At 45.4% G+C, this 12,602-nt stretch overlaps 1 protein-coding gene across 2 annotated transcripts in view; it reads left to right on the forward strand.

Annotated features, from left to right (window-relative positions):
* DUSP8 (dual specificity phosphatase 8) overlaps positions 1-12,602 on the forward strand; it is an 85,353-nt gene that overhangs the window by 49,603 nt on the left and 23,148 nt on the right. Inside the window, exon 1 of one of the 2 annotated variants that reach the window (XM_028734451.2) lies at positions 5,709-6,132. The exons of the other annotated variant lie outside the window; for it this stretch is intronic. Coding sequence (XP_028590284.2) covers positions 6,015-6,132 — 118 coding nt within the window. The 5' untranslated portion in view covers positions 5,709-6,014. Of the gene's footprint in view, positions 1-5,708; positions 6,133-12,602 lie in introns of those variants that run through there. 2 annotated transcript variants of the gene reach the window in all.

The following is a 12,602-nucleotide window of genomic DNA, read 5'->3' on the forward strand; positions in this document are numbered from 1 at the left end:
GAAGCAAACCAAAGGCGCTCACTAGCCTCTTCATCTCAACAGGAACCTCAATGGTCCCCTAGTACAAACTGGTTTATTAGATGGAGTCAAATAACCTGTAACAGATGCAGCCTTTACTTCTGGAAAGTGGGTTAGCAACACACTGATCATTTGTAGTTGCCTAGCGACTGTTACACACACACACACACACACACACACACACCAATCCCAACGCAAGCAGTACTGATACTTGCACAATTCTATTTTCCAGTGAAATTCCAATAGAGATTCTTCTAAGTGATCTTGTTCAATATCACTGAGTATCCACAAAGAATCATAGTTGGTGGTGATGGCTTTTAGTTTAATACTGAAAGTTCAGGTGATTGCTTCCACATTGGGCATGTACTGTGGTGTTGCCATACTTTGTTTACCCACTTTTTATGGGGCATCTACATGATCTCATGTACAAAACCCTCCCTCTTAGTCCTGTTCAGCTTGGTTCCCCCCGACCAAGTTCAGAAAATGGTGGTTGTTTTTAGAGCAATGACATAGCAGCACAATTTCCCCTTATGTACACAGCATATCGTGCTCCTATGCTGTTCAGTTGTGGTGTATATTTCTGCTCGTGGGTGGGCGCCATTCAGCCAGTTATGTGGCATCTGTGATGGGGATTAATGTGGACCTACCAGCATTAGTCACAGTGGCATGGAGGTATGGCCTTTGGTCCATTGAAGCAGAGACAGAAAGTCTTCCAGAGCATACCCATATCTGTTCACAGTCAAACAATAGATTATCTTTGTCTTGAACAAGCATGTGTAAGTGAAATGTTTCATTGCCGCACAGCACCCTGATATTGCAGTATATAAATGGTGGCATATAATTACTTTTAAATAAAACTAAAGGTGAAATGTGTAGTACTAATGCCGCTGTCTGCCCAGCAACTTGGAAGAAGAACTAATTTTCAGCTCTGTACAGAGAATTATGATTTTAGTGTTTTCTCCTGCTGCCCCCCCCCCCTTTAAAGTAAGCTCAGGAATATGCTGCAAGCTCAAGGCTTGGTAGCGTGGCCTTTTCAAGGCTGGACCCACAACGGTAGAAAACCCTTATGCCAAAAAAGGAAGAAGAAGGAAAAAAACCACCAGTCCCACTTGGCTGTCCTCCTTTTTTGGAGAGCTGTAAATACTTTTCTCTTTTCTTTTCTTTTCTTTTCTTTTGGACGCTCTCTCCAGTCAGTCGGTGGTTGGGAGTTGTCATTGTGACCTCCAATTTTACGTGGAAATTGATTTGAACTTCTTATAGGTTTACATTCATAATTCCTTTATTCATTTGGATTAGAAATGCCATAATATTTTGTTATGCTTTGAGGATATAAATGCATACATGTCAGTAAAAGCCAGTGGCTTCACAGTGGAAGCCTTAACCAGTCAGGTATCAAAACGACACACGAAAAGCCCCTGTCTTTGCCTGTCCTGTCTAGCCCCCTGAAACACAGCTTGTAAACTACAGGTCCTGCATGCAGAATCTTGAAGCTCTGACAAAGACTGTGTTAGCTCCCAATCTGCCAGTTCTGCTCTCTTCCCCCCACCCTCTTTCCTCTTATGCTTCCTGAAACAACTCAGAGAGGGGGGCCTGTGTGAGCACACCCTGATCAATCCCTTCAAGGAAAGGGAATGGATTAAGGTGAGATGCAGCAGGAAGAGGGATGTCTTCCCTGGTTTTTTCTTTTCTCTTTTCTTCTAGAAACATCATACAGAAGATAGGAGAATGGTGGCTATGTTTGCTGTCAGGGGCTAGCCCAGGGGCCAGCAAACCTTTTCAGCAGGGGGCCAGTCCACTGTCCCTCAGACCTTGTGGGGGGGGGCAGACTATATTTTGAAAAAAAATATGAATGAACTTCTATGCCCCACAAATAGCCCAGAGATGCATTTTAAATAAAAGCACACATTCTACTCATGTAAAAACACCAGGCAGGCCCCACAAATAACCCAGAGATGCATTTTAAATAAAAGGACACATTCTACTCATGTAAAAACACGCTGATTCCCGGACCGTCCGCAGGCCAGATTTAGAAGGCGATTGGGCCGGATCCGGCCCCCGGGCCTTAGGTTGCCTACCCATGGGCTAGCCTGTCCTTCACTCCTGTACAAAGTGGCCCCAATGGAAGTGTAATCACCAGCCAGAATCTTAGATGTTTCTGAGTGCTTCATTCAGAGAGAGAGACTGAGCCAGGTCACATGGCTGAGTGAATTGTATTCCAAGCCTGTGTTCTATAACATTCTGTTTAGCAATGTCATCATCAGAAGACTTGTTTTCCTGATTCTATAATTATTCTTTGGAATGCACTCCCACCCACTGTCTTCCCTCCCCCCACACTGCCAAGGCAGCTTTTGTAACAATTGGACCAAGAGCAAGAAACTCATTGTGTGGGGCTGCTGGGGGTGGGCGGGGACAGGAGAGGCATTCTGCAAATTTCTACATACAAAAATGCCAAAAGTACTGTGTCACGTCATAATTCAGTGCTTGCAAATAGAAAGGAGGTGTGTGTATAACATAAGAGCCTGTTCCCAGTTAATATTTATTTCCTTTTAAGAAAACTGTTTTTATTATTATTTTTCTGACAGAGCTACCTAAAGAAGTCATGCAATGGAAAGGTGGGACGTTTCCATTGTTGTAGATCGCAGGAATCCTGTGAACTGCAACTCTCATCACTCTGAACCAGCATGGCCAACAGTCTGAGGTGGTGGAAGTTGTAGTCCAACAACATCTGGAGTGCCAGAAGTTCCTCACCCCTGTTGTAGATGTTCCTTCTCACCAGCTGGAGCTTTTGATAAACCAAATGCTGAAGTACAAAGTGCTTTCAGTATTGCAGACACTTCTTGATTGCTTTCACAAATTGTGTTGTGCCAGTCAGTGTCGACGTTGCAGGAAGCAGCTGCTGTAATGTTTGCATGGGCCCTGGTTGTCTGCATGCTAGGAGCACTTGCACTGCAAATGTGCAACAAAAGATGCTTATTTTTCTTAAAGTACCCGCAGGATTCACCCAAGTGCTAAAGGGAGAGCATAGGAAGTCCTGACAAGAAGCAGCGTCTACTGTCCAAGGGGCTTGCTCAGCTGCGACAAGCCAAGGAGTGAATTAAATAACATTAAAAGATAAGAAACTGAGCTCGTACATCTCAGTGTAGTGACTTCTCCGTTGATAAATGGTATATTTATGGTACCTCAGTTCTAAACCAGGCCTTTAAACACATTATCAACCCTTTGCTTGATTGTTGGGAGGTGGAGGTTTTTTTTAATTGGAGGAAGGTCCAATTAAAAATGGGAGGAAGGTCAATTTTAAGCTGTTCAACTGAGCAGAGAATACATACATATTGACCTGAAAATGATAGACTATCGTAAGTTATAAAATATGACCTGATTTTTCATTAAGAAACTCCAGCCGTAATGCAGAGGGGACATGGCCGCATAGGGTACTTACTCCCCCTCCTAAAAATAGTTTCAGGAAGCAGTGTTCAGAAATAGAGTAAATAACAGGTTTGCTTGGCTAAACCTACTTTACCCAGTGAAAATGTTACGCAGTTTCAGGAAACAGTTCTAAATGCTAGGAAAGCAAATGTGATTGTCCTCTAATGTTCTTCTTCCCCAGTTTTGCTGCAGTACACTGGCATGATACATTGACCGGGGCTCAAGCGATATGTTCTGAGGGCTAACAGGAGCAGCATTCAGCGTACTGCCTCTGTTTAAACACTGCCCCTCTTCTCCAGTGTAGCTTCATTGTACTTCTCTAAACTCCAACCCACATATGATAATAATCAACCCCATATTTGTTACAATAACAAGTCTCATTAGAACACTGGTTCCAATCATGGAGCGGTGGGTGGGAGGGAGGGTTTATTTAATGCTGGTGACTTCATCTGGAGTGATGTCACTGTTAAGGAAAAACACTGAACACCCATGAAACAGTTCAGCCTTGGATTCCTTGCCCTTGTAAATCATTGGCTTTAAAGAGACAAAGCATCCCATCCAGCCCATCTAATCCTGGATGGTTTTCCATAGAACTAGGAACCATTCCGTCCATGAACAGACTTAGAAAGCATCAGGGCATAAAGGCAATTAAAGAATACTGAGTATATGCTTGTCCAGTGTCCTTGTCACAGCAGAACAAACATTAGGCCCCACTGCCTTATCAAGCTCTCCTCTGTCAGCAGGGTGGAGTACCCTTACCACAGTCCACACAAGTTCAGGAACTAGGAGCTTCTTCCACTTCTCCCTTTATGATTGTTGCACTGGTGTCAAAAAGCATGAAATGTAAAGGAGAGCAGAGCAGAGTGCAAAGGCCATGGAAGCTGGGTGCAGAAAGGGTGGCAGTCTGTGGAGCAGGAGATTTGGGTGAATGATATGTTCAGGCCAACGGGTTAGGAAACTAGGAACACTGAGTCAGGCCCATTGGTCCATCTAGCTCAGTATTGTCTACACTGACTGGCAGTGCTCTCTGGGGTTTCAAATGACATTCCCAGTGCTACATGCAGATGGCAAGGATTGAAACTGGGATGTTGTGCATGCAAATGGGGGCTGGCGGGCCAGCAGTGGCAAGTGGCAAAGAGCTTACACGTTGGAGAGTAGAACGTGAAGTGGGGTGCTCACACCACCAGGGCAACTGGGGATGGCAGCAGTGCCATATTTTAAGAGGCAAAATGTGAGAAGGTGACACATTGGGGTTTGATAGCAAGAGGATTTTTTTCTGAATTAACCGCTGGCCTTACAAAACCTTCCTCGCCCTCATAAAAATGGATAACTTTGCTGGCACAATTAATTTCATTTAAATTCTTCCCTGGCTTAATTCGTTCCGGAGGTCCATTCTTAGCCTGAAACTGTTCTTAACTTGAGGTACCACTTTAGCTAATGGGGCCTTCCGCTGCTGCCGTGTGATTTCTGTTCTCATCCTGAAGCAAAGTTTTTAACCCGAGGTACTATTTCTGGGTTAGTGGAGTCTGTAACCTGAAGCGTCTGTAACCTGAGGTACCACTGTACTTGTGTGTATTCTGTTACATGCGATGTGTGGTTGGTGTTGGGATGAAAAGGTGTTGGGAGGCAAAGTCTAGTTGAGCCCTGGTTCCAGCTTAACAAATGGGAAAATGTCGTGGTGCAGATTTGCTGTTAAAAACAATGCTTTCATGATGGAGCAGGAGCTGGGCAATGGCCAGAAATAAGGACAGCTTGGGACTCCTGTCCAGAACAGTCTTTAATGAGAGGCATAGTTTTCTCCTGGGTGTGGAGGTGGTGGAGAGGTGAAGTTCAAAGAGTTGCAGGAAGAGGATGTAATGTACTGCACTGCCACCCCTGATCACAAGGGAGATGCAATGGATTGTGTAGGAAACTGCCGGCTCAGACGTTAGCTGTTCAGGCTAGTACTCTGCCCACTATGCCACACTTCCTCCTGCTTTCTGTTGGTGCTTTGGGACCAAGCTTGTATCAAATGGATGAGCAGGGCTGCACAGCCTTCTAAAGCTTCAGATATATTGACTTGCAAAAACAAAAGGCACCAGAGCTGTTTCTTTTACCCCTGCCGCCTGCCGTTCACTAGGGTGGTTGGAGGAAGCAGGGAAAGGGATGTTGTCCCTTTAAGCAGCTGAGCGAACCATATGCCAGTAGCGTAGCCCTTGAGTTAAACTGCATGTCTGTGTGCTGAGTAAGGAATGCGGTTGCATGCCTGACCCGTTAGCTATGACTGCTCCTTAGTGGATCAGCACGGCTGTTGCTCATGTGCTGATCTCATTCAGCCTCATTGGAGCTGGCGCTGCACATACACAAGGAGTGGAGAGAGGGGGAGTATCGTTCTGCTGAGAAGGAGCAGGAATATTCCTATCCTGCTCCCTCCCTCCCCTTTTTTATTTCTCCAAGAAGCTGGATCTAGGGGTGTTTCGGGCTCCCCTACTTTTTTTGGAAAATAGGAGGTTTCCACCCACCCACCTCTGGCAATTGTTGTTTTGCGAGGGCAGGAGGTAGCTCTTGGAGAGAGACGCAGCGCAGCTGCCTGGATGCCTTTGGATGTTATGATTGCTCCCTCTGAGGACCAGTTCTGGCCAGACATGCACAAAGAGCAGATGAAGCTGAAAATCAGGGTGAGACGGATGAAGGAGAGCAGGGAGATGCGAGGTTGGTTCCCTGGATTTCCCATCCCTTTTAGATGGGTGTGTGTGTGCATGAGAAGTGAATGGGGATGGGATTGGAGTGTGCTTGGGGGTGCGGGGGAGGGGGAGGGATAGAGGAATAGAGGAATAGAATCTGTTGCCTGAACCATGTCTCCTGCCTCCCGAGTGTGCCAAGTGGGGAGGGGGTTGGCAGCTGGCATCATGCCATCACAGGACTGGGACAAGTTTAAAAGGAGGGGAAGAATGCCCATCATTTCTCCAGCCTTCGCAGATGCAGGACACAACAGGCAGCAATCCTGAGCACGCGAATGAAAATCTCATTCGTGAGACTTACTTCTGAGTCAACATGTTCAGAATTGGGCTGTTGGAGTGTGACAGAGTAACACTCCCCCTTGCCCAGAATAATCAGAAAATGTGCTGCTCTTTCAGTGTAGGTCTTCTCTCTCTCTCTCTCTCTCTCTCTCTCTCTCTCTCTCTCTCTCTCTGTCTGCTGCAAGAAGATGGGCATTGGGTGATGCTTGCCTTGAGTCCCTCTGTGTTCCTGCATGTGCAGTGCTGCAGCACTCATCTAGAAAAAAGAGTTGCTTCCCCTTTAACAGGGTCTGGCTTTTTAAAAAACGGATGGGGGGGGGACTTAATTTCACAATGAACTGGGATCCTTAAAACTGGACTATAATGGGAAACTCAGAGGAGTGAGGCAGATTCTTCCTTTCTTATGTAACTCACCACATGCTCCAGGGCAGAAGGGTAGGGAGCTGTGGAAATTTCCTGGGGACATCTCCATGCATGAGGAAGCATCTTGCATTCACTGCTACCTTCTTTAGAGGTCACTTTCTATCAAGTGGATGTGCAGATGGAAGGGAAGGGGGAATTACCTTCCAGAAAGGCAAAAGAAGAGAAGAGGCATTGAGGAAGGTGGGGGCACTATGCTGTCCCTAGCTTTAGATCTTGTGCATTTGCTTTGCTGCTCAATATGCCTGACTGCATTTCTGTACTGAGAATGACTCCTTTATTGAAAAGGCATCCATAGTGGTTTATTACTTGCAGGGCTAGCCCGAGAGGTGAGAAGAGAAATGAAAAGCAGCTTTAAAAAAAGTAGAATGACCTACTTTTACCAAACGATGGAACCATGAAACTTTCCCACAGCCCTTGCACTCTTTACAAAATCAGAATTCTCCTGCAGCGCTTGGAAGCCCTTTTGTGTCATGAGATGCATAGCCCAGCGATTGTGTCATTAGTAATAAGTCATTTATGGAAATGACACGTTTTTCTTTACTTAGAACCAGTAGAGCTGGTCCTGGTGAGGCACATTTACCAGAGGAAAATCTAGACCGGCAACTCAGGAGGGCTGATTCTTTCAAGGGTGTTATTGCCCAATGCTTTTTTTAATAGAAAAATATTGGTGTTAATGGTTGCTTTCCTATTTACGTAAGGTCTTGCACCTTGGAGAAATATAACGGTTGGCAAAGATTCAAAAAATGAAGCATGACTGACTTGAGGACAGGGAATGTGGAATTTCCCCCCATTCTCCCTTATGGATTCTTCTTTCTGTTGTACACGCAACCCAAAACTGCCTGCCCAACACATGTTAGTTAGCTCAGTAAAAGCAAGAACCATACTTACTTCTAGCCTCTGGTACTAGTATAGACAATCAGAACTGGCTATATGCTGCAAATAACATGCCTAAAACGTTTTTGTTTTTTTGTGGCTGGGGGAGCATAGAATGGGTAGAAGCGTGCATAGAGGTTTGGGTCTTTGTATGGTGGTGAACTAAGGTTCCTGTTCCTTCAGCTAGGAAGAATTTAGATGTGATAGTCTTTCATCTGACAAATTATTGAGCTTCCTCACACAATGGTGGTGTCAAAATTGTCTGAATTGGGGGGAACAGAAATCAATCACCCCAGAGTTAAAGATATCTGATGATGAAGAAGATGATGCCACCAGCAAAAGTGCCACCAGCCATGATGACAAAGGCATGAAAACAGAGATTACTTGATGCAGCACAGGAAGATGGTGAGAGTCAATATAGCAGGGGGCTGTGAGGGGAACAGCTGCAAAGACCAACCGAGCCCTTTCACTGCAGTAATAGAATTTAAATAGGAACTTGATGAGGTAAGATCCTAAAGCCATTTAAAATGAGGGATCAGGGGAGGCAGTCTCCAGAGACCTAAGAGAGAGTGTCAATTCTTCCCCCCCCCCCCCCCTTTTCAGAAAGCTGCTTTAACTGCCATTTTAGAAGCCGGTGTTTGGCTCTGGTGAAACAGCAAATGTTGCCCGTGCAAAAGGGGCCAGTGAGGCTGCATTGAAAAAATGTGCTGAACATTCCATCCGCTTTGATACATACGAAAAGGGGCTTTATGTGGAATTGGCCAATGTCCAGCCATGGGTGAGATAATTGAGCCGATATAAGGAGTAGAACACCATTTGTTACTTGAGGAAGGAAGTCAGAACTGACTTTTGCTAATCCTAGAAGGGGTGGGGGTGGGGAATGCAGCCAAGTGTCCTTTCCTCGTGAATTTCAGAGACTATTTTGCTGTTTCAGGTCTTGATATATCCCACCCACACTCTTCAGTTATGACAGCTCTCCCTTACTTACCCTAATAAGAACAGAGGCCAAATTCCCATAGAAATATAGTGTGATCTACCTCTGTCACTTGCTTGTTCTGCTGTTTCTCCATACTCAAAAACCGCATACCTGTGCATGGGAGTGAAGGTGTGAAGTAGCCCTGGAAGCGGTGTCACCGCTCTCCTCCTACTTATCTAGCTATGTTGAGAGAGTAGCAATGCTCCAGTGTGACAGCTAAGCAGGGTTTCGTATGTGACCAAAACATAGAGCTCATGCTGGAGAACTCTGCTTTGTGTGGGAACAAAAGAACCAAAATCAGGGCTGTTGTCTTGCACGTAAAGGCAAGACAGCAGAGCAGACCATCTAGCTGCAAAAAGGAAGTAATGGTTGTGAAAGCCAAGGAATTTTCTATGGCAGGACTGAGTAAGATTTTCAAGTGCTGTGATTTCATCATTGGCGAGGCTTGTAATGGAAGCCATCCTTAAGCAAAAGTACCAGACATTGAACCGTATGTATTGAATTCAGTAAGCCTTTAGACAAAGTCCCCCATGATATTATTGGGGAGAAGCTGGTAATATATGTGCTGGACAAGGTCACTGTTAGGTGGATTTGTAGCTAACTGAACCCCAAGAGTGCTCACTAATGGTTCCTCATCATCTTGGGAAAAAGGGACAAGTGGGGTGCTGCAGGGTTCTGTCCTAGGCCCATTGTTGTTCAGCATCTTTATGAATGAACTGAGGGGATGCTCATGAAATTTGCAGACAACGCCAAGCTGGGAGGGGTAGCCAATGCCTCGGAAGACAGAATCAGGATTCAAAATGACCTTAATAGATTGGGAAACTGGGCCAAAACTAACTAAATGAATTCCAATAGGGAGAAATATCAGGTTCTAGACTTAGGCAGGAAGAACCAGCTGCACAAATATAAGATGCTGGGCACCTAGATTGCCAGTAGTACACGTAAAAAGAATCTAGGGGTCTTAGTAGATCACAATTTGAACATGAGTCAACAGTGTGATGCAGCAACAAAAAGGCTAATGCTGTTCTATGCTGTGTCAACAGAAGTACAGTGGGACCTCCAGTTGCGAACGGGATCCGTTCCGGAGCTCCGGTCACATCCCGAGGAATTTGCAACTGGAGGTGATGCTTCTGTGCATGCGCATGACGCGGTTTAGCACTTCTGTGCATGTGTGCAGCACATAGAGCACTTCTGTGCATGCGTGCGGGGCAAAACCCGGCAAAATACTTCTGTGTTTGCCGCATACGTATACTGAAGGATACATAACCGGAGGTGAACGCAAGTAGAGGCACCACTGTATAGTGTTCCAATCAAGGGAAGTTATAGTACCACTCTATTCTGCCTTTGGCAGACCACACCTGCAGTACTGTTCTGGGCACCACAATTTAAGAAGGATATTGAGGAACAAGTGTAGAGGAGGGTAACCAAGATGATAAAGGGTGTGGAAACCAAGCCTTGTGAGGAATGGTTGCAGGAATTGGGTATGTTTAGCCTGGAAAAGAGGAGACTAAGAGGAGATATAATGGCCATCTTCAACTATCTAAAGGGCTGTCACATAATATATGGAACAAGCTTGTTTTCTCCTGCTCTGGAGTGTAGAACCCGAACCAATGGCTTCAAGTTAAAAGAAAGGAGATTCCAACTAAACCTCAGGAAGAACTTTCCAACAGTAAGAGCTGTTTGACAGTGGAATGGACTTCCTCAGGTGGTGGCGGACTCTCCATTTAATAGTTTCAAGCAGTGGTTGGATGGTCATTTGTCATGGATGCTTTAGTTGAGATTCCTGCATTGTAGGGAGTTGGACTCAGTGAATGTCAGGATCCCTTCCAACCCTACAATTCTATGATTCGCCAGTCTGAGCTGCCTTTAGTGCTCTTCAGTATTTTATATTTTTTTCTAAAGTTATATTCAAGGGCTTAACGTGTTGGAATAGTTAGAAAATTCATTTTAAAACCGATAGACTTCATTTTCTTCATTGTAGATGAGCAATTAAGGGACGGATATTCTAAAACAGGCATAGGCAAACTCGGCCCTCCAGATGTTTTGGCCAAATCAGAACCAGTGAAGGCAGTGAAGGTCCTGTGTGAGTGCCTGGAGGCGGTTGGAGGTTGGATGGCGGCTAACAGATTGAGGTTGAATCCTGACAAGACAGAAGTACTGTTTTGGGGGGACAGGAGGCGGGCAAGTGTGGAGGATTCCCTGGTCCTGAATGGGGTAACTGTGCCCCTGAAGGACCAGGTGCGCAGCCTGGGAGTCATTTTGGACTCACAGCTGTCCATGGAGGCACAGGTCAAATCTGTGTCCAGGGCAGCTGTTTACCAGCTCCATCTGGTACGCAGGCTGAGACCCTATCTGCCTGCGGACTGCCTCGCCAGAGTGGTGCATGCTCTGGTTATCTCCCGCTTGGATTACTGCAATGCGCTCTACGTGGGGCTACCTTTGAAGGTGACCCGGAAACTACAACTAATCCAGAACGCGGCAGCTAGACTGGTGACTGGGAGCGGCCGCAGAGACCACATAACACCAGTCTTGAAAGACCTACATTGGCTCCCAGTACGTTTCCGAGCACAATTCAAAGTGTTGGTGCTTACCTTTAAAGCCCTAAACGGCCTTGGTCCAGTATATCTGAAGGAGCGTCTCCACCCCCATCATTCTACCTGGACACTGAGGTCCAGCACCGAGGGCCTTCTGGCAGTTCCCTCACTGCGAGAAGCCAAGTTACAGGGAACCAGGCAGAGGGCCTTCTCGGTAGTGGCGCCTTCCCTGTGGAACACCCTCCCACCAGATGTCAAAGAGAACAACAACTACCAGGCTTTTAGAAGACATCTGAAGGCAGCCCTGTTTTGGGAAGCTTTTAATGTTTGATGTATTTTAATATTCTTTTGGAAGCCGCCCAGAGTGGCTGGGGAAGCCCAGCCAGATGGGCGGGGTATAAATAATAAATTATTATTATTATTATTATTATTATTATTAGGTGATAGACCACTAGCTGCAGTTAAACAAATACAAGGCCCTGAATCATTTGACATCCTTTTACAGTTGCCTAGTCTTTGCTGTCCAAGAGAAGCCGCAAGATACATCATTTCTGAGCTAGTTGCTAAAGCCAAAGCCAAACTTGTCTCAGAACCTGTTTGCTGGGGAGATCTTTCTCCACTCGTTGATAGGCAGCTGGCTGGTTGCAGTGGCTTTTTCACCTAAAGAATAGTGTCAAAATGCATGTGCACCACAAAGAAAGCTAAGGCTGCATCTGCTCCCTCCACTGCCACCACACTGACATGACAAAAAACATGAGGGGTTTGGAGGTATATTGTTCTCTAGATAATGGACTGTGAAGTGCAGGCCTCATTCAAGAGTTCCATACAGATGCTGGCGCAATGATTGCATCAATGGCTGACCAAGCCTTTTGTCCAGATCCTGTGGCTTGGTTTTAAATTGGTGCAGGAGTGACGTACAATCGATCAATGCCACAATGCAGATTGCAAGGGCTGGTTGCACATCAGCGCATAATGATGTTAAACTAACCTGCTGCTTTGTTCCTGTGTAAAAACAGCTAGGAAAAAAAAGATGAATTGTGAATAATCAGTGGAGTTATCTTGGATGCTGTGATTGCTGGCCATTATTCCTGTATTTTTAAGGGATATTTCTAACGTGTAGGCTCAATGCTTGTTCCTGGTTTCATAAACCAGGGATCCAGATATGCTTTATGCAAACGAGCCCAATATATTTTAATTGTTATAGCAGCCAAATAATAATGTTTGCTTGTTCAAGAAATACATTAATTCAAAGTGAGTATCCTTATTGAAATCACTGATTTAAGACTGTCTTTTTATTGGTGATGTAATTCATGTTTTTAACAGCCTTAATTTAAATCAATCCACCTATGGGGGGGG

Source organism: Podarcis muralis, chromosome 1, assembly GCF_964188315.1.
Source record: "Podarcis muralis chromosome 1, rPodMur119.hap1.1, whole genome shotgun sequence".
Classification (NCBI taxonomy): domain Eukaryota; kingdom Metazoa; phylum Chordata; class Lepidosauria; order Squamata; family Lacertidae; genus Podarcis; species Podarcis muralis.